Here is a 25,691-nt window from a genome sequence, read left to right on the forward strand (position 1 = left end):
GCTGGCGGAAGTGACGCCACACTAGGGCTAAGGAGGCGGGGAGAAGGGCCCTGAAGGGAGCGGTTCCGGCTCCGAGGGGGCGGGGCGAGGGCGGGAGGCGGGACGGCGCCGCGGGGCCGCTCCAGAAGCCCCGGGAGGGAGGAAGAGGAGGACGCCGGGCGCGCGCAGGTGAGCCGTCGCGGGGCCGGATGCGGACGGGCGGCCGCCGAGAGGGGCTCGGGGCCGCCCTGGGGCCCTGCGAGCGGGACGCAGCGGGCCGGGCCGTGGGGGGCGACGGCGGAAGGGGCCCGGTGGCCGCGTTGACAGGGGTCTGAGGGTGCGTTTGGCCTGGGCCGTGCGGTCACCCGGGACCCCGACCCCGGAAACGGGCGCTCCGAGCTCCGCGGGCGCCTCGCGAAGGGCTGCAGCACCTCCACGTCCTTCCCGCCCCCGGTATGGACCGGTGCCCATTGTCAGCAAGTTATGCGTCCCCCGCCTCTTTCAGGTATTGTTTCCCAAGCTTCGCCCTCGGTTCTGTTTGGCTAGCGGCTGGCAGTTTCCAGAGCGCTGCCTTCGTGCGGGGTGTGCTGCACCGGCGACCGGGAAACTTGAGTTTGGGAGGCATCTGTGGGCAGAACTGCTTTCTCTGACCGATGCCAGAGCCTCCGGACCCCGCCGAAACCTGGGCGAAGTACTTGTGCTGCTCTGGGAATCTGCGCAATCGTATTTCTGCCTTCATTTGGGGGGAAACTCCTGCAGAGGCCGAGACGGCCGTTAACTTGGTCAACCCCCCCCCCCCCTCCCCGAAAGGCCTGCGTGCGGTTGTTCGGTGTCCTGGAGGCCAGATGCCCGGGGTTAGGATCCAGACTAGCCGAGCTTGAAATTGGGGGCGAACCTAAACAGAGCCGCGATACACAACGGTTTCATTAGGGATAGCGAATGAAGACGACCGGTTTAAGGAGATTTCACTGATGTGTGGGTAAGTTCCACAAATGCCTTAGAAACACCGAGACAGCCCGGAAGTGTTGACAGATGAGAAAGCGGAAAAGCCCCTTTCCACAACCACCTTTTCATTTGAGAACCAGAGTGTTGTCTGGTATATGTAGTTGCTTGGATTGTTGGTTCCCCTCCTTCTGTGTAGACCTGTCCCAAGCATCCTCAGTAACTTCATTCCCCTTGCTCTTCATTCATTCAAAAACATTCGTTAAGGGTCCATTAAATCTAGGTCTCCGCAGTTGGTGATGTGGAGAAGGTAGAAAAGAATCCAAGGAGTCTGTGTTCTATAGTGAAAGGGCCATTAGTCTCTTCAGTAAGTATTGATTTATTGAGTGCTATGTGCCAGGGACTGTTCTCGGTGCTGGGGATACAGCAGTGAACGGATTAAGTGTCTGGCCTCATGGAGATTCACATTTCACTGAGAGGAAGGGAAACAGTAATGAAATAGTATATCATATGCCCTGTGCTGGTAAGTGCTGTAGAAAAAACATAAAGCGATATAAAGAATGAAGAGGGAAGAGATTTAACACTTTTACCTAGAGGGGTAAGAGAAGGCCTGTCTTATTTAATAAGATGGTGGGTTGTTTTTTTTTTTAATTTTTTTTTAATATTTTCTTTTTAATTTATTTTTGAAAGCAAGAGAGACAGATCATGAGCCGGGGGGAAAGGCCGAGAGAGGGAGGAAGACAGAATACAAAACAGGCTCCAGGCTCCTAGCTGTCAGCACAGAGCCCTAGGGGGGGAGGGGGCGGGGCTAGAACTCACAGAACAGGAAACCATGACCTGAGCCACCCAGGTACCCCAATAAGGTGATGCTTTAAAAGAGACAGAGAAAACTGGGAAGCAAGGCATGGGAATACCTGGAAGAGTTGTTTCCCGGGGCAGGGGAGCAGCAGGTGCAGACCCTATGGCAAGGGCATGCTTGGTGAGTTCAGAGAACATCAGCGGCGAATGAAGGGGAGTTGAAGCTGGGGGCTAGAGAGTGGGCAGTCTTACAGAGCCCCATAAGGACTTTGGCCTTTTACTCGGGGTGGGTGAATGGGTTAGAGAAGAGGAATGACATAACCTGGCCTAATTTTCCTCAGGGTCATGCTAACTGCGTTCTGGAGGTGGGAGGACCGAAGGAGAAAAAGCCAGACCAGTTAGAGAGAGGTATTGCAGTAATCCAAGCAACAGAAGGCAGTAGCTTGGACTAGAGTAGTAGTGGTAAAGGTAGTAAGTAGCAGTTGGTTTCTGGGAGTATTTTGAAGATGGTAAGTAAGATGTGTGTACGAATAATAATTATGTTTGCCATAAAAAGAGTATAAACAAAGTGATGAAAAAGTGAGATCTCATCTGGCTGGGAATCAGAATAGGCCTTGGAAGATTTGAACTGCACTTTTGACAAATGGATACAGTTGACTTCTTTCAAGTCCGAGTGATATGCGAGTTCTTTTGGAATACAGAATTGCATTCAGGCTGTCCGTGAAACACCTGAAATTTCAATCAGTAAAGAAAAATAAAAATCGGAAATTGTACAACTTACATGCTCCCTTTGAGTGTTAAGGGTGTTGCCTTGTGCATGCTATGTTTTCTAGGAGAAATTCAGCATAAATGTTAAGTCTTAGGACATAGCATTATTATACCTTTAGCTCAAATAGGCTATGAACTCACCGTAAATCCCAGTGCTATTTTCGTGTTTTCATCATCGCAAAATGTTAACACCTAGTGCTAATTAAATGAGGAAAGTGAAGAAACACCGTCAACTGAACACTGTCAACTTTTTAAGAATTCTGTAAAAGGCTTTGAAGTGACAGGTTAGAAGCTGTATACCAGAGCTACGTACATCCTTCAGAGAAATCCGTGTTAATGTGTGAAGCAAAAGGAAAGCGGATGAAATGCTCTTGGCCTTTTGAGACTTGCACTTGAGGTAGGATTATTGGCCGTAGGGCTGCCACATCGCATGGTCCTGGGAGTTGTACAAGACAGCAACGGCCACGGCACTTTACGTGGTGTAAAGAGGGCCAAACTCAGAGTTAAGTGGCTTGAGTTTCAGGGTCAGGTCTTTAGCTATCTTTTTAATATATAATAATTGACAGTATTTCCTGAGCTTAGCACCATGCTAAGCACTTTCCATAAACTCACTCAGTTAGTACTTGCGGTATCCCTCTAGGTAGGGGCTGTGGTTAGCTCTGTTTAGAGAGGAAGGACTGTGTGACTAGAGAGATTCAAGTATCTTGCCCCAAGTCTCAGAGTAAGTGGCAGAGCTCAGATTGCTGCCCTTTTCAAGACCCTTTAACCACCGCACCATAGTGGCCACTTCTTGTCCATATTGAGAGGATTTGCCAGGCTGAAAATCAACTAAAAGTAATCATGATTAAGATACTGCGTTCCAGCCCTCTGTGGACTTTTGCAATGTCAAACTCTCAAAGTGAAAATAGGAACTCTATATACTGCTCTTGAAATCATGCCGCCTCTATTCTTTTATCATGTCATATGTATGAACTGTGTTTTGTCATCAAGGACAAATCCACAGTCTTTTTGCAGCTCTTTGATGCTGTAAATTTGTGTTGAAACGCAGCAAAGCCTACTAAATTAGAGAATGAACAACTTAGTGATAAATACTTAGTGGTAACCAGTTCATAAATCCTCCAAAACACTAACATAGCACAAAGATTATACCAACGGACGAAGTAAGAGCTTGTTCCTAAATAATTGATGTATGATGTTATAACGAATGATTTTGGAAACTTTATACAAGGTGACACAATCTACCAGAATAACTGATAGCACCAGCAAGGTATTCCAATTTTTTGAAGGTGCTGGCGATGGAATATTGCTCAGAACCTGGTAAACAGCCAATTCAGAGTTGAAATGGAAAGCAGAGAGGTTTTCTATTTTATATCTCTTTGGATATTGATTTCTCTTATGTTGCTTATACTGTACTTTATATTAAGTGTAGACCAAATCCTCTGCATAACCTACAGGATTACATGGAAACAAACTAATGCTGGGGGGATTTTTATTTTAAGCGTTTGGTATTTGAGATTTTTCTTAGAATTTCATTTGTAATTTCTGGTTTTAAAGGAAAGGTTGTTTATGGGGGTATAGTGCTGATGCTTATTTACAGTTTTTTTTTTAATATGAACTTTATTGTCCAGTTGGTTTCCATACAACACCTAGTGCTCATCCCAACAGGTGCCCTCCTCAATGCCCATCACCCACCTCCCCTCCCTCCCATCCCCCATCAACCCTGTTTGTTCTCAGTTTTTTTTTAAGTTTTTTTTTAATGTTCATTTGTTTTTCAGAGAGAGAGACGGAGACAGAGTATGAGCAGGGGAAGGGCAGAGAGAGAGTGAGACAGAATCTGAAGCAGGCTCCAGGCTCTGAGCTGTCATCACAGAGCCTGACATGGGGCTCGAACTCACAAACCGTGAGATCATGCCCTGAGCCAAAGGTGGAGACTTAATGGACTGAGCCACCCAGGCACCCCTGTTCTCAGTTTTTAAGAGTCTCTTATATTTTGGCTCCCTCCCTCTCTAACCTCTTTTTTTTTTTTTCTTCTTCCCCTCCCCCATGGTCTTCTGTTAAGTTTCTCAGGATCCACATAAGAGTGAAAACATATGGTATCTGTCTTTCTCTGTATGACTTATTTCACTCAGCATAACACTCTCCAGTTCCATCCACGTTGCTACAAAAGGCCAGATTTCATTCTTTCTCATTGCCACATAGTATTCCATTGTGTATATAAACCACAATTTCTTTTTCTATTCATCAGTTGATGGACACTTAGGCTCTTTCCATAATTTGGCTATTGTTGAAAGTGCTGCTATAAACATTGGGGTGCAAGTACCCCTATGCATCAGTACTCCTGTATCCCTTGGGTAAATTCCTAGCAGTGCTATTGCTGGGTCATAGGGTAGATCTATTTATAATTTTTTGAAGAACCTCCACACTGTTTTCCAGAGCAGCTGCACCAGTCTGCATTCCCACCAACAGTGCAAGAGGGTTCCCGTTTCTCCGCATCTTCTCCAGCATCTATAGTCTCCTGATTTGTTCATCTTAGCCACTCTGACTGGCGTGAGGTGGTATCTGAGTGTGGTTTTGATTTGTATTTCCCTGATGAGGAGTGACGTTGAGCATCTTTTCATGTGCCTGTTGGCCATCCGGATGTCTTCTTTAGAGAAGTGTCTATTCATGTTTTCTGCCTATTTCTTCACTGGATTATTTGTTTTTTGGGTGTGGAGTTTGGTGAGCTCTTTATAGATTTTGGATACTAGTCCTTTGTCCGATATGTCATTTGCAAATATCTTTTCCCATTCTGTTGGCTGCCTTTTAGTTTTGTTGATTGTTTCTTTTGCAGTGCAGAAGCTTTTAATCTTCATGAGGTCCCAATAGTTCATTTTTGCTTTTAATTCCCTTGCCTTTGGAGATGTGTCAAGTAAGAAATTGCTGCGGCTGAGGTCAGAGAGGTTTTTTCCTGCTTTCTCCTCTAGGGTTTTGATGGTTTCCTGTCTCACATTCAGGTCCTTTATCCATTTTGAGTTTATTTTTGTGAATGGTGTAAGAATGTGGTCTAGTTTCATCCTTCTGCATGTTGCTGTCCAGTTCACCCAGCACCATTTGTTAAAAAGACTGTCTTTTTTCCATTGGATATTCTTTCCTGCTTTGTCAAAGATTAGTTGGCCATACTTTTGTGGATCTAGTACCAGGGTTTCTATTCTATTCCATTGGTCTATGTGTCTGTGTTTGTGCCAATACCATGCTGTCTTGATGATGACAGCTTTGTAGTAGAGGCAAAAGTCTGGGATTGTGATGCCTCCTGCTTTGGTCTTCTTCTTCAAAATTACTTTGGCTCTTCGGGGCCTTTGGTGATTCCATACAAATTTCTAGCTTTGAGGAGAATGCTGGTACAGTTTTGATTGGGATTGCATTGAATGTGTAGATAGCTTTGGGTAGTATTGACATTTTAACAATATTCTTCCAATCCATGAGCACGGAATGTTTTTCCTTTTCTTTATATCTTCTTCAGTTTCCTTCATAAGCTGTCTATAGTTTTCAGCATACAGATATTTTACATCTTTTGTTAGGTTTATTCCTAGGTATTTTATGCTTCTTGGTGCAATTGTGAATGGGATCTGTTTCTTTATTTGTCTTTCTGTTGCTTCATTATTAGTGTATAAGAATGCAACTGATTTCTGTACATTGATTTTGTATCCTGCGACTTTGCTGAATTCATGTATCAGTTCTAGCAGACTTTTGGTGGAGTCTGTCAGGTTTTCCATGTATGATATCATGTCATCTGCAAAATGAAAGCTTGACTTCATCTTTGCCAATTTTGATGGCTTTGATTTCCTTTTGTTGTCTGATTGCTGTTGCTAGAACTTCCAACACTATGTTAAACAACCGCAGTAAGAGTGGACATCCTGATCTCAGGGAGACAGCTCTCAGTTTTTCCCCATTGAGGATGATGTTAGCTGTGGGCTTTTCATAAATGGCCTTTATGATCTTTAAGTATGTTCCTTCTATCCCGACTTTCTCAAGGGTTTTTATTAAGAAAGGGTGCTGGATTTTGTCAAAGGCCTTTTCTGCATCGATTGACAGGATCATATGGTTCTTCTCTTTTTTTTTGTTAATGTGATGTATCACGTTGATCGATTTGCGAATGTTGAACCAGCCCTGCATCCCAGGAATGAATCCCACTTGATCATGGTGAATAATTCTTTTTATATGCTGTTGAATTCGATTTGCTAGTATCTTATTGAGAATTTTTGCATCCATATTCACCAGGGATATTGGCCTATAGTTCTCTTTTTTTGCTGGGTCTCTGTCTGGTTTAGGAATCAAAGTAATGCTGGCTTCATAGAATGAGTCTGGAAGTTTTCCTTCCCTTTTTATTTTTTGGAACAGCTTGAGAAGGATAGGTATTATCTCTGCTTTACATGTCTGGTAGAATTCCCCAGGGAAGCCATCTGGTCCTGGACTCTTATTTGTTGGGAGATTTTTGATAACTGATTCAATTTCTTCACTGGTTATGGGTCCATTCAAGTTTTCTATTTCTTCCTGTTTGAGTTTTGGAAGTGTGTGGGTGCTTAGGAATTTGTCCATTTCTTCCAGGTTGTCCAGTTTGTTGGCATATAATTTTTCATAGTATTCCCTGATAATTGCTTTGATTTCTGAGGGATTGGTTGTAATAATTCTATTTTCATTCATGATTTTATCTATTTGGGTCATCTCCCTTTTCTTTTTGAGAAGCCTGGCTAGAGGTTTATCAATTTTGTTTATTTTTTCAAAAAAACAACTCTTGGTTTCATTTATGTGCTCTACAGTTTTTTTAGATTCGATATTGTTTATTTCTGCTCTGATCTTTATTATTTCTCTTCTTCTGGGTTTGGGGTGTCTTTGCTGTTCTGCTTCTGTTTCCTTTATGTGTGCTGTTAGATTTTGTATTTGGGATTTTTCTTGTTTCTTGAGATAGGCCTGGATTGCAATGTATTTTCCTCTCAGGACTGCCTTCGCTGCATCCCAAGGTGGATTGTTGTATTTTCATTTTCATTTGTTTCCATATATTTTTTAATATCTTCTCAATTGCCTGGGTGACCCATTCATCCTTTAGTAGGGTGTTCTTTAACCTCCATGGTTTTGGAGGTTTTCCAGACTTTTTCCTGTGGTTGATTTCAAGCTTCATAACATTGTGGTCTGAAAGTGTACATGGTATGATCTCAATTCTGGTATACTTATGAAGGGCTGTTTTGTGACCCAGTATGTTACCTATTTTGGAAAATGTTCCATGTGCACTTGAGAAGAAAGTATATTCTGTTGCTTTGGGATGCAGAGTTCTAAATGTGTCTGTCAAGTCCATATGATCCAATGTATCATTCAGGGCCCTTGTTTCTTTATTGATCCTGTGTCTAGATGATCTATTCTTGTTGTAAGTGGAGTATTAAAGTCCCCTGCAATTACCACATTCTTATCAATAAAGTTGCTTATGTTTGTGATTAATTGTTTTATATGTTTGGGGGCTTCCGTATTCGGGGCATAGACATTTATAATTGTTAGCTCTTCCTGATGGATAGACCCTGTAATTATTATATAATGCCCTTCTTCACCTCTTGTTACAGCCTTTAATTTAAAGTCTAATTTGTCTGATATAAGTATGGCTACTCCAGCTTTCTTTTGACTTCCAGTGGCATGATAAATAGTTCTCCATCCCCTCACTTTCAATCTGAAGGTGTCCTCAGGTCTAAAATGAGTCTCTTGTAGACAGCAAATAGATGGGTCTTGTTTTTTTATCCATTCCGATACCTTATGTCTTTTGGTTGGAGCATTTAGTCTATTTACATTCGGTGTTATTATAGAAAGATATGGGTTTAGGGTCATTGTGATATATGTAGGTTTCATGCTTGTAGCGATGTCTCTGGTACTTTGTGGTCCTTGTAACATTTCACTCACAGAATCCCCCTTAGGATCTCTTGTAGGGCTGGTTTAGTGGTGACAAATTCCTTCAGTTTTTGTTTGTTTGGGAAGACCTTTATCTCTCCTTCTATTCTAAATGACAGACTTGCTGGATAAAGGATTCTCGGCTGCATATTTTTTCTGTTCATCACATTGAAGATTTCCTGCCATTCCTTTCTGGCCTGCCAAGTTTCAGTAGATAAATCCGTCACTAGTCTTATCGGTCTCCCTTTATATGTTAAAGCGTGTTTATCCCTAGCTGCTTTCAGAATTTTCTCTTTATCCTTATATTTTGCCAGTTTCACTATGCTATGTCATGCAGAAGATCGATTGAAGTTATGTCTCAAGGGAGTTCTCTGTGCCTCTTGGATTTCAATGCCTTTTTCCTTCCCCAGATCAGGGAAGTTCTCAGCTATGATTTGTTCAGCCCCTTTCTCTCTCTCTTCCTCTTCTCTCTCTTCTCTTCCTCTCTTCCTCTTCTGGAATTCCTATTATACGGATATTGCATTTCATTGCATCACTTAGTTCTCTAATTCTCCCCTCATACTCTTGGATTTTTTTCTCTCTCTTTTTCTCAGCTTCCTCTTTGTCTCCATAATTTTATCTTCTAATTCACATATTCTCTCCTCTGCCTCTTCAGTCCCAGCTGTGGTCACATCCATTTTATTTTGCACCTCATTTATAGCATTTTTTAGTTCCTCATGACTGTTTCTTAGTCCCTTGATCTCTGTAGCAATAGATTCTCTGCTGTCTATACTTTTTTCAAGCCCAGAAATTAATTTTATGACCATTATTCTAAATTCTTGTTCTGTTATATTGCTTAAATCGTTTTTGATCAATTCGTTAGCTGTTGCTACTTCCTGGAGTTTCTTTTGAGGAGAGTTCTTCTGTTTCGTCATTTTGGGTAGTCCCTGGGGTGGCGGAACCGCAAGGCACTTCCCCTGTGGTCCGGAGTAACTTGTGTTGGTGGGCGGGCCGCAGTCAGACCCGATGTCTGTCCCCAGCCCACCGCTGGGGCCACAGTCAGACTGGTGTCTACCTTATCTTCCCCTCTCCCAGGGGCAGGACTCACTGTGGAGTGGTGTGGCCCCTGTCTGGGCCACTTGCACACTGCCAGGCTTGTGGTGCTGCTTTGAATGGGATCTGGCGTATTAGCCGGGGTGGATCCGCAGGTGCACAGGGGCAGGAGGGGCAGACTCAGTTTGCTTTGCCCTCGGTGGTCCCCTGCGGGAGGGGCCCTCCAGCCCTGGGAGGGAGGCAGACCCCTCGGAGGGATGGATCCACAGAAGCAGTGTTGGGTGTTTGCGCCGTGCAAGCAAGGTCAGTGACGGGAACTGGTTCCCTTTGGGATTTCGGCTGGGGGATGGGAGGGGGAGATGGCGCTGACCAGCGTCTTTGTTCCCCGCCTAGCTGAGCTCTGTCTTCCGGGGCTCAACACCTCTCCCTCCCAGTGTCCTCTTGCCCTCCCGCTCTCTGAGTAGAGCTGTTGACTTTTAACATTTCAGATGTTAAGTCCCGCTGGCTGTCAGAACTCACTTAGGCCGGCCCCTCTGCTTTTGCAGGCCAGACTGGGGGGCTCCGCCCGGCCAGGCGGCCTGCCCCTCCACCGCCCCGGCTCCCTCCCACCAGTCCGTGGAGCACGCACCGCCTCTCCGCCCTTCCTACCCTCTTCCGTGGGCCTCTCGTCTGCGCCTGGCTCCAAAGAGTCTGTTCTGCTAGTCTTCTGCCGGTTTTCTGGGTTATTTAGGCCAATGTGGGTGGACTCTAGGGGATCAGCAGAACGCAGTGAGCCCAGCGTCCTCCTATGCCACCATCTTCTCCGCTTATTTGCAGTTTAAAAGGCCTCTCAAATTAATGCTATCTGTGTATTTCTTCACTGTTAGCTCCCTCCATAATCAGCAAAAGTACCGTACGATTCTGTTGGCTTGATTCGTTATTACTCAGTTGTGTATATGTGTCTCTGCCATTGTTGGAAATGGGGTGCAGAGTAATTTTATAAATCAGTGTACAAATGGAAAAATAGGCCATTTTCATTTGAATTGCAAATACCATGGGGGTGCCTGGGTGGCTCAGTCGGTTAAGTGTCCAACTCAGGTCATGATCTCATGGTTCTGGAATTCGAGCCCCGCTTCGGGCTCTGTGCTGACAGCTCAGAGCCTGGTGACTGCTTTAGATTCTGTGTCGCCCTCTCTCTCTCTGCCCCTCCTCTACTTGCTTTCTGTCTCTCTGTCTCTCTCAAAAATAAACAAACATTAAAAATATTTTTTAATAAAATTCTGTATATTTGTAATACTATAAGTGATTCTGATTTTAATTTCAAAACACACATATATCTTAGAAAACACACAAAGTGTTATGTGTTAACAGAAAACAAAGATTAAACTAGCTTTGGCTGATTCCTGAATGTTGCTAATTATAATGAATCAACTTTATTCATCTTTACTTTCAAAACACTTGTTTGAAGTGCAGATAAATTCAAACCTCTCAAGCTACCAGTTACTTTAACTATCTCAACAGCTTAGCTTCTCTAAGAAGAATGTTTCCGCTTCTATACCTTGTACTTCCCAATATATCATGTTTTCAAAACAGGTTTGTCTTATTGCAAACATAATATATTTCCTTTTTGCCATAGAAAAAGTAGAAGATAAAAAGTTAAGAGGTTGGGAATAAAGGCCTTAGTAATCAATATCTTGATGACCAGTTTCCTGCATCTTCCAAAAACACTACCAGAGCTCCAAAACCATACCACCAGATGGAGTAAGAGCTATCAAGAATTACCTTGGCTGTTTGCAAAACACAGTATCCTAACTGCAGTGGGAGGAGATATAAAGACTTAGAGAGGTCTAACTCGATACTAACCTGCTACCCTTCTACTAGCTTCCACCTCTGCTCATTAATTTTATACCCCTAGCTAGATCCAGTGCCTGGAATTTTAAGCCTTTTGAGTTAATGTCTAAGATTAGAGCAGTATTCTTTTATTTTTCACTAAAATATTTTTATCAGAAGCAAACTCTAGGGGTATGGAGGCATAACCTGAAGAGGATATGGCTTAAGACCTCCGTGTGCTTTAAAGTTCTAGGCAATTTTGCATCATGCTACCTAATACTGTTACTATAACAGTGACGTGTATTTGAGGGGAATGTCTACAGTGTTTATCCGGTGGCTTTGTATGCCCCTTGTCACAGGGCCAGGTATCACAGCTTGAGAAGCAGAGAGTTAGAGTTTTTTCTTTGGTTTATTCATTCGGAAGATATTCAGTGAGAAGCACCTGTCTGGCTTGGTCAGTGGAGTGTGTGACTCTTGATCTCGGGATTGTGAGTTCGAGCCCCACGTTGGGTGTAGAGATTATAAATAAATAAACTTAAGTATATATATATATATATATATATATATATATATATATATACACACACACACACACATACATATGTATGTGTGTGTGTGTGTGTGTGTGTGTGTATACATACGTGTATATAAATACATATACATCCGGTAAAGATCTGCCTTATGGGAGATGTGCCGATGATGTAGACATCACGGACCCTGATTTGCAATGAAGTATGAAAACTTGCAGCAATACTGATGCAAAGGAAGAAGGACATAGTGATTTACTCTCTCTTGAGATCAGATACATAATCCTGAAATAAATGTGTCTGAGCTGAATTTTGAAGAATTAAAAGTCTGAAAGTACAGCTCAACTTTGAAAAATGCAGGCACCAACCCCCATGTAGTTGAAAGTCCAGATATAACTTTTGACTCCCCAAACTCTGAACCAATAGCCTACTGTTGACCTGAAGTCATACCAATGATATGAACAGTTAGCATATATTTTGTATGTTGCATGCATTATGTGCTTTATTTTTAACAATCAGCAGAGAAAAGACATTACTAAATAAGTTACAAAGAAGAGAAAATAGATTTATAGTACATTATTTTAAAAATCTGCATGTAAGTGGAACTATGCATATCAAACCCATGTTGTTCAAGGGTCACCTGCAGTGTCAAAATACAATGGTTTTTAAGTTTGAAACATGAGTCTCATACAAACTTAGTAAGCATGTGTCAGAAATGTATTTAACTCCATAGAGTGAGTCATGAGAATAGAAGGCACAGTCTAAGAAATACAGTTAATGATGTTGTAATAGCTGTGTAACAGGACAGGTGGCCACACTCAGGGTGAACACGGCATAACGTATGAACTTGTCAAGTCATTAAGTTACATACCTGAGACTAACATCGTGTGTCAACTATACTCAAATTTGTGTAATGTATTTAATTCATTAATGAAGGAACTGGCAAGGTGGTAAAGCTGATCCAAAGTAATATGGGAAAGGAGTGCCTGGTTGGCTTGGTTGCTGGACAGTATGACTCTTGACCTTGGGGTCATGAGTTTGAGCCCCCATGTTTGGTGTAGAGATTACTTTAAACCTTTTATATATATATTGTCCAAAATCACTGAAAGAAAAACTGAGAAATAAGATCACAAAGTTAGCTCAAAACTGGCTACTGGGATATGCACTTGTAGCGAAGACAGAGGGACAGGGTCCAGATTTCCCCTTCTATCTGAAACAGTGAGAAAGTGGGCAAAAATATATGGGAGAAAAAGGCTTTTAAGACTTAGGGCATCAGACAATGAAGAACACTGATCCCTGAGAGACAAGATACAAATGAGATGAGCCCAGGGGCGCCTGGGTGGCTCAGTCAGTTAAGTGGCCGACTTCGGCTCAAGGTCATGATCTCGAGGTCTGTGAGTTTGAGCCCCGCATCGGGCTCTGTGCTGACAGCTCAGAGACTGGAACCTGCTTCAGATTCTGTGTCTCCTCTTCTCTGCCCCTCCCCCGCTCATACTCTGTCTCTCTGTCTCAAAAATAAATATTAAAAAAAAAAAAAAATGAGATGAGCCCATTGCCCCAGCTTATTGCCTCAAGAGAATTTCTAGCCATGGCACCAGGAGAAGAAGCCCATGTGGAGCCCAGTAGTCTCCCTTCCCTTAATTGAGGATATGGAGCTAGGAGTTCAGAAAGGCGAAGCCAGCTAGGGGGGAATACTAGAAAGTAGAGAACTTCACAGAAAGCAAGAAATACACAGGGGATCCTTCTCCGGCCTGCAGCTGAGTGCTGATCAACACGTAGGTGTGAGGAAGCTACCCAAAAGAATTCGAGGACTTTTCAGAACTCAGACGGGACCAGGGATGTTCCTGTTCCTATCACCCTTAATGGAAAACCTCATAATCCCTAGGACATCAGAATGTTCAGAAAGGTTTTTGACTCTATAGTTGTGTCAAAATTAACCAGAAGTGAAGTGTAGCTTTGATACTGCCTTGAAAAGTCTAAAAGCAAGACCCAAAAGGACCAAGCTGTTTCCAGATAACTATGCCCCAGAAGAATGCTCAATAATAATTATAGGAGTATTAAAATAGCCAAGACCATACAAGGTAAAATACACATTGTCTGGCATCCGATAAAAAATTACCAGGCATGCAAAGCAGGTTTACTCTAGGTTTACAACCTATAGTAAGAAAAATCTATAAGTTGAAATTAACCCAGAAATAGCAAATCAGTAGACAGGGACATTAAAACTCTATTTCATATGTTTAAAAAGCTAGAGAAAAGACTGAACAAATTAGGCAGAGACATGGAAAATATGTATTTTTTTAATACTCAAGTTGAAGAGATTGGATACAGCAAAAGAAAAGATTCGTGAATTTGAAGACATAGCAATAAAAGCTCTTCAAAGTGAAACACAAAGAGAAGGAGACTAAAAACATGAAAAAAGGAGTAGGACAACTTCACTTAGACTAATGTTTATTAAATTGTGGCGTCCCTGAAGAGGGGAGGAACAGATCAGTGTTTGAAGAAATAATGGCCAAGGGACACCTGGGTGGTTCATTCGGTTGAACATCCAACTCTTGGTTTTAGCTCAGGCCGTGATCTCATGATTTGTGAGTTGAAGCCCTGTGCCTGTCTCTGCCCTGATAGTGCAGAGCCTGCTTGGGATTCACTCTCTCCCTCTCTTTGCCCCTCCCCCACTCATGCATGTTCACACTCTCTCTCAAATAAATAAAAACTTAAAAAAAAAGAGTTTCCAAATTTTTCCAAATTTGTTAAAAACTATATAAACCCACAGATGCAAGAGACTCAGTGAACCCCAAGTAAAAGAAACAAGGAAAACTACACCAAGAGGAACAGAGATAACAGTGACATTAGATTTCTCATAGGAAATCACATAAGCAAGAAAATAGAGAAACATCTTTAAAGTCTTGAAAGGCAGGGAAGGGGGGGGGGGAGCCCTGTTAACCTAGGATTCTATACCCAGCAAAACTATCTTTGAAAAATGAAGGTAAAAGGAAGACTTACTTAAATAAAAGCTGAAAGAATTTATTAACAGCGGGTCTGCACTACAGGAATGTTAAAAGAAATGTTCAGGCAGAGAAATATGATACAAATCATAGACACAAATGTAGACAAACAGGAAGGAATGTGGAACACCAGAGATGTAACTATCTGGTTAAATATAAAATACTTGTTTTCTTATTATCTAAATATCTGAAAAATTATTGACTGTTTAAAACAAAAGTAGTATGTACTATCAAGTTTCTGACATGTAGAAATAAAATAAGACAAAAATAGCACAAAGGCTACATAGTATACTCTTGTAAAGTTCTTATACTGTACATGAAGTGGTATATCACTTCAAGGTTGAAAGTAGATGATGATAATTAAAGATGTATAGAGTAAAGTAACCACTAAAAACACATAAAGAGTTCTAGTTAATAAGCCACCAAACGATATAAAATAGAATCCTAAAAAGTGGTCAGTCCAAAAGTAGGCAGAAAAAGAAGGAAAAGGGAAGAGAGTATAAATCGCATAAAGAAAAAACAAGGTAAATAATAACTGTATCAATAATTATAGTAATGTTAAATATAAGTGGTCTAAACACTACGATTAAAAGGTAAAGATTGTCAGATTGGATAAAAAGGCAGGACCAAACTATATGCTGCCTAAAAGAAACCCACTTTAAATATAAAGACGTTGTTATTACCATTCTCAAAGCTTAAAACTATTATATCAAAATCAAATTTTCGTGTCTGGGTATCAGCACCCATCAAATTGGGCCATCTGTATCTATTATTACTCTCCTAACATTGTCCGTGTATTAGACTAGTTAGACTAGTCTCCTCAGAATTCCTGCCACACCCCATGCAGATTTTTGCTTATGCTGTGTTCCCTATGAAGAATTCTTCACAGCTCTAAGGTTCTTTCTGCTTTACCCATAATTTCATCTGTGCTCATTCAAGACCAGTTTTGACTGACCTGTGCCATGAGTCAAAGTCAAGCCGCATCATAAATGACAATTGCATCATAGATCACAGAATGTCAGAGCTCTCAAGAGCAGTAAAGAATTTGTCTGTTTCCCTTATTTTATAGGTGAGAAAACCATGAGTCCAGTGAGGTTACGTGACCAGCCCAAGTTCGTACAAGTTTAGTGGTAAGTTTGTAGTAGGACAAAAACATTGCTTTCTCTAATTATCTGCCACTCACGATTAAGTACATCTCTTAGGTTATAATTATGATGCATGTGCGTAGCGTTAATATTTATGTACGTATTTCATGTGCTTGTCTTATTTCCCAAACTAAGCTACCAGTAGAAACCTTTAATTAGTATTCTAATGCTTAGAAAAATGCTGGATATATAGATGCACAGTGGATTACGATATTCAATTAATAAACGTAGAGTCTAAATTGACAAGATCACAAAACGTAAAAATAATTCATGACTTTTTACCATTTGAAACAAAATGGTTAATTACCCTCCATGGGGTAGCTAAGATTCAAAATGTTTTTTCTAACATGTATTTCTAAATCTTGCTACTCCTATATAAAATAAGTTTCCTTTAGTACTTTTCTATCTACTGATTTTTTTCAACCATAGTATAAACTCAGTTAATCATGTTAATCATTTTACTCATGAGTATGCATAAAGCTCTATACCTGTGCTGTCTGCTACAGGAACCACTATTTAAACTTAGATGAGTGAAAATGAAATAAAATTTGAAATTCAGTTGCTCAGTCACTCTAACCAAGCTTGCTGGTAGCTATTCTGTGCTGATAAAGAATGTTTCTGTCATCGCACAAAATTCTGTCGGGTCTAGAATTTGTTATATGATGATAAATTGTTTTGCCTGCAGAAAGGGAAACCAGAGATTTTTACCAGGTTCTCATACTGATGAGAGAACCATTCTGGTAACCAGACTGCAGCTCCGAGGTGTCAGTAGTAATCCCAGTAGTGTCCCTTCACCGAAACGGACATGCATCCCCTCATCCTGTGTGGTGCAGGCCTCCACAGCCAGGTACACGAGATAATCCATTGAGAAGTAAGAGAAAATAGTTTACAGTTCCTATTTTACCTGCTCCTGTTTAAATTCATATTTGTGCGTTTGTAATATTTTAATTGTAGTAGAATATGTGTCTAAGTAGACACACACCAAGGTGTCGCTCAAAGTATTTTTGTTCCTGGAATGCGTAATCAGAAATGCAGAAGCCATTTCCTTAGTGTCCCGGTGATAAAGCCACCCTGTTGCTCCCTGGTCTCTCTGCTGTAGCTCCTGCACTGTCCCCACCAACCGACTGCCTGTTTTTTGGCTCTGTGTTCAATCTCCTCATGAGAGGATCTGTTTGGATAGGCCACTCACCATCCGGAGTCCAGTAGTTGGACAGAGCTCTTGACCCAGGATACTTTATAAACCCCTTGCCAGCCTCGAGATGGTACCTTTCATTGAAACACCATCCCCGGTATTTTGCTGCGATCATGGTCCCGGAGTGACAGAGTACAAAGCATGAGCCTGTAATTAAGGAACCTTTCCAAAGAAAGCACTGAGCTTGGCAGGTGCTCTGAGCCTTCTTTTAAGAGAACCATGGAAACTGCCTAGTACTTTATATCGCCCATCCAGTGTGTGTATTAAAAATAAATTATAACTTCCAAAAAAGAAAGTCAGAAAATGAAGTCTCTTTGACTATCTTCATACTCCTTTCCTGCCAATAGGGTACAGACACTGTGGTGGACAGAATAATGGCCCCCAAAGATGTCCGTGTTTTAATCACCAGAAACTGAATATGTTACCTTATATGATAAAAGGAACTTTGCAGGTTTGATTAACTCTAGGGCCGTGGGTCTGGGACGTATCCTTGATTGTCCGAGTAGGCCCAGTGTAAGTACAAGGCTCCTTGTAAGAGGGGGGCCCATGTCAAGAGTCAGGAAAGGAAGGTGTCACTGCAGAACCAGAGGGTGGAGTGATGTGTTCTGAAGGTACAGGAAGGGACCATGAGCCAAGGAATACCACCAACTTCTAGAAGCTAGAAAAGACAAGAAAACAGATTCTCCTTTGAAGGTTCCAGAAGTATTGCATCCCTGCTGATACCTGGATTTTAGATTTCACTCCTTCAGAATTATAGGAAAAGAAGCGTGTTGTTTTAAGCCACTAGATTTGCGGTAATTTGTTACATTAGAAATAGGAAGCTAATACAGATGCATACTTCTATTCACGTTTTACAGAGCTTTTATTAGGCACTTTCTGTGTGACAGGCACAAAAATATCAGAGTTTAATTTTTTTATTTTTTTAAAGTTTATTTATTTTGAGAAAGAGCACATGCATGCGCAAGGTGGGGACAAAAAGAGAGGGAGAGAGAGAATCCCAGTCTCTGTGCTGTCAGTGCGGAGCCCGATGCAAGGCTCGCAAGACTCGATCCGAAGGCCCCATTTTTAAAATCTCTTTACTTTTATAAAACCAGTGAAGAGCTAGGGACACCTGGGTGGTTCAGTCAGTTTAGCATCCAACTCTTGATTTCAGCTCAGGTCATGATCTCACGGTTCGTGGGATTGAGCCCCACATGCTTAGCATGGAGCCTGCTTGGGATTCTCTTTCTCTGTCTCTCCCTCTCGGCCCCTTCCCCCCACCCCCAAATAAATAACAAATGAATATAAAAAACCGTTGACAAGCTAGATCAGTCACTGCTTTTCATTTTGTGTAGACTTGTATATCAGTTAGGATGCTTTCAGTTGCCTGTAAAGAATGGGAAATTGTTGGATTCAGTAACTGAAAATGTGAAGGTCGGACAGCTGTCAGGACTTTGGCCCCATTTCCCTCTGTATCTCTTAGCTCTGTTCTTCCCCACTGTCAGGATCCTGCTTGGGCTAGTTTCCTGTCTCAGGATGGCCACCGGGAGCAACTGGGGCTGTGCGCTCAAACTGTTCTGGATTGAAGTGACTAGAAAGAATTCATGCATTGATTAGGACAGTCTTTAGCCAGGACTGGAGTCAGTCTCACTCATGTTGCTTGGTTACCTGACTCAGGTAGGAGAAGGAAGTGTTGTTAGGAAAAGGAAAGTGTATCGATAAAGCAAGAACCTGTTAAAAACAACAAAAGATAAAATTGTAATATCTTGAATACTGCTTCAATACTAACATGTATCGTTTTCATGTATATATATCATCACCAGCAGTTCTGAACATGTCTATTTTATGCATCATGTAAAGACATTCTAGGAAAAACTCTTCTAAAAGATTGTAGTTAGGAAAGTTGTGTCTTTTTTGTCCACTGGTGATAATTATTACAGAACAGTTGGATGACTAACTTTATTGACCTGTGAGGATGTCTTCATTCTGCTGTTGGATTCTTCATCTTTCTCCATCATTAAAGTCCTAATTACAATGATTTAGACTTTTGCTTTAAAAGCTTGTCAAGATTTCTCATATAAACATCTTTTTTATGTGATGATTATCATTTCTGACATCCACAATTGAGGTACCTGTAGAAAAAGAGCTGGAATTTTTAAGATAGTAGAAAAATTATATAAATATTCATAACAAGTTGGAGAATCAATCACACTATATTCAGGACAATGGATGCTTATTCTAGCTCAGAGAAATGAAATCTTAACTGACTTTTAAAGCCTGCGGGTAAAAAGAAACCCTATTTTCTTCTAAAGAAGCCTCCCTACGTTCCAACGCAATCTGACATTCATTATCTTTTCTCATTTGTGTATTTCAAATTTTAACAATACTCACTGCTACCCCAGTCACAGAAGAGAAGCTAGAACTACATAGCAGCCGGCAGTAATGTTGGATTGAGTTCGCCTGAGAAATAATATTTTTCAAATTATAATCTTTGGATCAGTTCAAAGAAGTGGTGAAAACATGAGTCATTCAGTAAATGTTGTTGGGACAGTAAGCCATCCATTTCAAAAATAAAGCTACACAAAATAAATTCCAGCTGGATCAGAGAATTAACTACACATACAGAGAATGAGAGCTCAGAAGAGTGCTTAAGAGGTTTTTAAAATGTGATCATCCGATGGGGAAGGCCTTCTTAAAACCCCAAATCCAAAAGTCATAAAAGGAGCTATTGAGAGTAGTGTAGTGTAGTGGGTCAGAATTTGTATTCTGATTTCAGAGACGAGCTGAGTTCATTTCCATTTCTGTTTTTTACAGCTGTATGATCTCGGAACTAAGAATACCCTGTAAATATTCAGAAAGATGTTTCATCGAAAAAGTATATACTCACTGAGGCCTCATTCTGCCTCTCAAATGGGTAAATATTAGAAAAGATTGTCAAGAGGGTAGTGAAAAAGAGTATAGTCCCTCATATTCTATTCACAGGGTATAAATGAGTACAGCCTGTTTTTTGAAGGTGAATCAGCAGTCTGTTGAAAGTTAAAATGAGCATACACTCTGACTCAGCAATTCCAATTTTAAATACCTACACTAGAAAAATTATTACACATTAGAAAGAAGAATGTACTAGGATTTTTATTGAGACATTGTTTGAAATAGCTAAAAACTAATATTCTGAATTAGTGTCACTGTGGGGGAGGAGTGGAAAACCTAGGTCTTTTTTTTTTTTTTTTTAAATCTGTACATGTCTGTGAAAAACAATCAAAAATGGTTTTAAATTTTTTTAACGTGTATTCATTTTTGAGAGACAGAGCGAGAGGGGGAGGGGCAAAGAGAGGGGAAGACACAGAATCCAAAGCAGGCTCCAAGCTCTGAGCTGTCAGCACACAGCCCCACGCGGGGCTCGAACCCACGAACCGTGAGATCGTGACCTGAGCCGAAGTCGGACACTTAACCGACTGAGCCACCCCGGCGCCCCCCAAAAATGGTTTTAGACAGTATTTTCCCTAAAAGTTGTTACTAATTCATTACCGTTTTCTATTGGGCCGTAGCTACTTTTCATCAAGCAATAATATTTAGCATGTCCATCTGTAAACACGTTTTATATCTGCTTCTTTGCAGAATGGAAACAGACTGTAATCCCATGGAGCTAAGTAGCATGTCAGGATTTGAAGAAGATGCGCAGCTTAATGGTTTTGAAGAAGCTGATATGAAAGATATGAAGCTAGAAGCTGAAGCAGTTGTCAACGATGTTCTCTTTGCTGTTAACAACATGTTTGTCTCAAAAAACTTGCGCTGTGCAGATGATGTGGCCTATATCAATGTGGAAACAAGAGAGAGGAACAGATACTGCCTGGAGCTGACTGAAGCAGGGCTCAGGGTAAGTCACCTTTCTTTTTAGGGAAAAAAAAAAAAATTTATTGCCGTCTTTACCGCTTTAGGGGTCGGGGAGCGGGAGGGGTGCTAACTGAGGACACTCAGCAGCTCCAAGATTTTTGTAAGGAAACTTTTTTCCCTACGAATTCTTACTGATTCTAAAGTCTTTGGGTCAACATGGGGAAATTGGATTTTTTGAAAAAGAAAAGCCATTTGATTTGCAGAGTGTTACTTTGCTTTGATCATCACCCCCCCAAAGTAACTTATTTCTTGTCTGTAGCTAAATATGCCCGCCAAAATCAGGCATTCTCTACACTGGATGAGTTTTGCGATCATTGTGTTAAGAGGACCTTTCCCCACCTCTCATAAAATGTCTCTTCTGGGGCACCTGGGTGGCTCAGTCTGTTGAGCATCTGACTCTTGATTTCGGCTCAGGTCATGATCCCAGGGTCGTGGGATTGAGGTCTGCATTAGGCTCTGTGCTGGGCGTGGAGCCTGCTTGGGACTCTGTCTCTCCCTCTCACTCTCTCTGCCCCTCCCCTGCTCACGTGCTCGCTTGCTCGCTCCCTCAATAAATAAACTTAAAAAAAAAAAACAACAGAAATAGGCAAATGAAGAGTAGAGATACATGACCCTGCATAAATTAATGTGATCTTACATGGATTAATTCCAAGGTGATGGTGTGAAGGTAGGAAGGATTCTGATCAGAGTGAGAACCCAGTGTGAATTTGAGTCATCTTGGGTGAGTCATTCTGCCTCTCTGAGTCCTTGCTTCTTTATAACCTAGAGACTAGAAAAGGAAGGAAGGAAGGAAGGAAAGGAAGGAAGGGAGGGAGGGAGGGAGGAAGGAAGGAAGGGAGGGAGGGGTAAGAAAACTAAAGAGGATGGGGGGATGATTATATGAATAGCTTGCAGAAAGGTCTAGATCACTTACAAACCTGGCACATAGGTATCCAAATATTTGTTTTTGCACTTTTACTCAGTTAAGTTACTGAGCATCTGTCCTGTGTCAGGAATTGAAAATCAAACCATGAGTAAGACATGATCCCCATCCACTAGGAAAACTACCATCTAGCAAGGAAGAGAGGGGCAAACGGAACTGTAATCCAAGCAGACGGTGCTGCGGCCCGGCGGTTCTGAAGAGGGGTGACTCGTGGTCTGTAGATGCCTGCCTCTGCCTTTTATTTAAAGCAAAAACAGTGCCACTTCCAACATAAACTTGCATCTTCTATGACTTGAGTAGATGCCATAAAAAATTAGAGTTCATATACGGAATTCACACGCTTTGGTCAAGTCAACAAAAACTAAATTGATTTCCCCCTACCCTGTGCTGGTGAACCCGGATTCATCTTGTTGGGGAAAAAAGCTCTCATTGTGTTTAAAGACAACGCACACAGAGAATAGCATTCCCTTTTATCTCACAGGGCTGAGCACTTGTTTCCCTGACAGATAAGTAATGTGCTTATAACGTTAAACTCGTAATGTAACTAATTGTAAAGCATGATCAATAGAGATTCTTTAAAGATAAGATCTTTTAAAAATGTTTGAAAAAGAAATAAGTGAAAAATAATTTTTGTAAATCTTTAAAATATAGACTGATATATATATTATCTATGATGTGCCTTTAATTAATGATCCTTAATATATGTGGGATTAAATAGAAGGACGGTCCAGTCTATGAAAATGAAATACTGGTTCTGTGTAGCTTTCTACATTCCTTTTTAGGATCAGGAGTAGGTAAATTAAACTTTTACATTTTGAGAAAAGAATGATAAAGAGGGCATTTTAAAGCTGGTGGTGTTCCCATGTTTCAGACTGATTAGAAATATGCATATTCTAGGGGCACCCGGGTGGCTCAGTCGGTTAAGCGTCCAACTCTTGGTTTCGGCTCAGATCGCGATCTCACGGTTTCGTGAGATCGAGCCCTGCATCGCACTCTGGTGCTGGCAGCGCGGAGCCTGCTTGAGATACTCTCCCTCCCTCTCTCTGCCCCTCCCCCATCACACGGTCTCTGTCTCTCAAATAAGATGAAATAAAACTTAAAAAAGAAATCTGCATATTCTGACTATTGATTGAGAAGTCATGTCGTTGGGGAATGACCTGTGTAAACACTTGGTTTTTGCTTTCTGTACCGAGATGAAGTCTGGTTCTTTAATTCACTGTTGCATTTCTCTTGTAGGTGGTAGGCTATGCTTTTGACCAAGTGGACGATCACTTACACACCCCCTATCATGAAACAGTCTACTCTTTGCTGGATACCCTCAGCCCTGCCTACCGGGAAGCATTTGGAAACGCACTCCTTCAAAGACTGGAAGCTTTGAAAAGGGATGGACAGTCATGACTAAGCTTTTTCCTTCTAGAGGGGGCTGCTGCTGGTACAAAATGTTGACATAAAGCTTGAAATTCTTACATATTGTCATAGTAGAAAATGCATCTTTGGTTTTAGGTCTGTCATTTCTTGCTTCAAATTTGGGCTTTTGACTCATATTATTATTGACTAATGGATTCTCTTTCTTAGTTTTGGATTCATTAAGGGAATCCTGAGGCCATTGCTGTGACACCATCATTAAGACCTTCAAATTTCTTCATATAGTATCTCTGCATTTCAAAACCTAATCAGTATTTCATTCTGTTGTTTCAGGATTTCAATGCTGCCAGCACTGTCTTTTACATAGGAAATTCTAGGTTTGCACAGTAATAGACAGGAATTAAAATGACCTAACTTCAGACTTTGATTCAGCTTGCTGAATCAGGGGTCTGCTACTAGCTTGGACTGACTTTGTAGTAATTATTTTGCTACTAGCCTTATCGGAAACAAATTATCAACTAGTTTCCCCTGCACAAATTTTGGAATTCACTGCTTCACCTAATCTATTTATATTACTAATATGGACTGATAACGATGAATTAATTATATATATTACTTCGCTAGTATTAAATGGAAAACAGGTACTGAAATGATAGTTCTGTATTCCTTGTTTGCAACAGCCAGCCAACTAAGAGGACAAACCGTTAGCAAATGAATGTAGTAATCACTTCTTTCCAAGATATTGAAGCACATAAGCAAATATAGGAACAGGCTCCATTTTTCTTAACAAAAAAACATCTTCAGTGTGTGTGTGATTGAAAAGGATGAAGATTCTGATGTCCTAGAAGACAATATTTTGGCCTGTGTTGATTCTTATTATGAATGTTTGTTTACATAATGTACAGTATATATTCAGAAAGTATTTTTGCTTCTACGTTTGCTTTCTCTAACGCAGTGCTCTGGTATCCCCGCAGCTCCCCCCACCCCCCGCCCTTTCCCAACAGATGCACAGTGTGCTGTCTCCATGCTAAATCTGAATGTAATGTGAGTGCATCGTGTGGGTTTGAAACCAAAGGATGAATGGAACATTCAGAAGCTTAATATTTAAAAGAGGGAGACTCGGTTTTTATATTTGATTACAGGTACTGATATTCATAAAAAGAAACTGTGCCATGCTGCTACATGGTTTCAAGTACACGTGGGATACGAAGGATCGGGGAGTCGACTTTGTAGTAGCAATCTAAAGCAGCAGCCGTGGAAATGTCGAACTACATTCTGCATCTGGACGCACCTCCGTAATTTGTCATCTGCGGACCTTTTTGAATCGTGATTAGGCAATAGGTACTTTTAGGCTCTGAAGGTCATGTAGACCAGATTGAAGTTTGGTTTGTATCAGTATTCATCGTCAAAGGTCACCGCAAGGCTCTAGCTACGTTCGCTAAATGCGTGTTCATTCACAACTTTATTTTCAGATGCTAACTGTTTGGGCAGTGAAGTCCAACTGCAGGTCGGATTTTCTCACGCTTACTCTCAGGCTAAATAAATGTAAAGGAGATTTGTAAAGTTTGAATAAAATTCTGTTTACTCATTCTGAGCTAAGTATGAACAAAAGTGATTGTATGTTCGAAAATTGACATTGTCCGTTTTGTGATAAGTGGCTGGTTCCAGGAGCTTGTGTGTCCATTTTTGAATTCCATATTGTTACATTTTGTTGTCAAGTGATTTGCTCTTTTTATTATTATGAAAGAGGAACAGAGAGAGAAGACATTAATAAAGCTATACAGACACTAAAACTATTTCATCTAGGTTGTTTAAAGAATTTAGTAAGACAAATAAAGTAACAAGTAAAAGATAAAGGAAGCCTTGATTTCACTCCCCCAAAAAGGGGGAGGAAAAAAAGAAAAACCTCTAAATAAGTAACTCTTACAAGTCAACAAGAAAAAAAGGGAACAGTGGGCATATAATATGATCAGACAACTCCGGAAAATATATAGATGTTCAGGAACCACTTGAAAGATATTCAACCTGACCAGTAATTCAAGAAAGGAAAATAGGGTTAGCTGTGTATTTCACCTAATAATTTGATAACTTCTCTTATTTAAATATAATCATCTCAATAAGGATTTAGTGAGGGGCACTCTTACATTCTATCAGAGGGTATATTGAAACCTTTGTGGAAAACACAGGTAATAGAGCCTTTATAAAAAGCTTTTAACTTATGGACTGGTAGTATCTTAGCTATCTAGCATAGGGAAGTGATTCAGCAGAAGATACACTACAAGGATACTCATTTTCTATAACGAAACATTGGAAAGGCTCTAAAAAGTGGTTGTTATGCTACGTCCTCCTGATGGAAAAATGTGCGGCCGTTAAAAATCATGAAGAAAGGGGTGCCTGGGTGGCTAGTCAGTGGAGCATCCCACTTCG

General features: G+C 41.1%; 1 protein-coding gene across 8 annotated transcripts; it reads left to right on the top strand.

Moving 5' to 3' along the window:
* The first annotated feature begins 71 nt into the window (after positions 1 to 71).
* On the top strand, positions 72 to 24,858 carry GSKIP (GSK3B interacting protein). 8 transcript variants are annotated; one of them, XM_078447871.2, is made up of 5 exons: positions 72 to 168; positions 15,837 to 15,897; positions 16,598 to 16,783; positions 20,702 to 20,960; positions 23,136 to 24,858. In XM_078447871.2, exons 4-5 carry the CDS (start codon positions 20,703 to 20,705, stop codon positions 23,295 to 23,297), a joined length of 420 nt encoding a protein of 139 aa, XP_078303997.1. In that variant the 5' UTR covers positions 72 to 168; positions 15,837 to 15,897; positions 16,598 to 16,783; position 20,702; the 3' UTR covers positions 23,298 to 24,858. The 8 variants fall into 8 exon arrangements, with proteins under 8 accessions (XP_078303997.1, XP_078303996.1, XP_060476688.1 ...); XM_078447870.2 differs by having other exon boundaries at positions 16,598 to 16,759; XM_060620705.3 differs by lacking the exon at positions 16,598 to 16,783 and adding an exon at positions 19,898 to 19,997.
* Positions 24,859 to 25,691: the final 833 nt, after the last annotated feature.

Source organism: Panthera onca, chromosome B3 (assembly GCF_046562875.1).
Source record: "Panthera onca isolate mPanOnc1 chromosome B3, mPanOnc1 haplotype 2, whole genome shotgun sequence".
Taxonomy (NCBI): domain Eukaryota; kingdom Metazoa; phylum Chordata; class Mammalia; order Carnivora; family Felidae; genus Panthera; species Panthera onca.

What these genes read in the sequence shown, in the direction of transcription:
- GSKIP (XM_078447871.2), top strand. Translation starts at nt 20,703, where the DNA reads ATGGAAACAGACTGTAATCCCATGGAGCTAAGTAGCATGTCAGGATTT. An exon ending in TGACTGAAGCAGGGCTCAGG is followed by an intron (nt 20,961 to 23,135) that starts GTAAGTCACCTT and finishes TTTCTCTTGTAG; the next exon opens with GTGGTAGGCTATGCTTTTGA.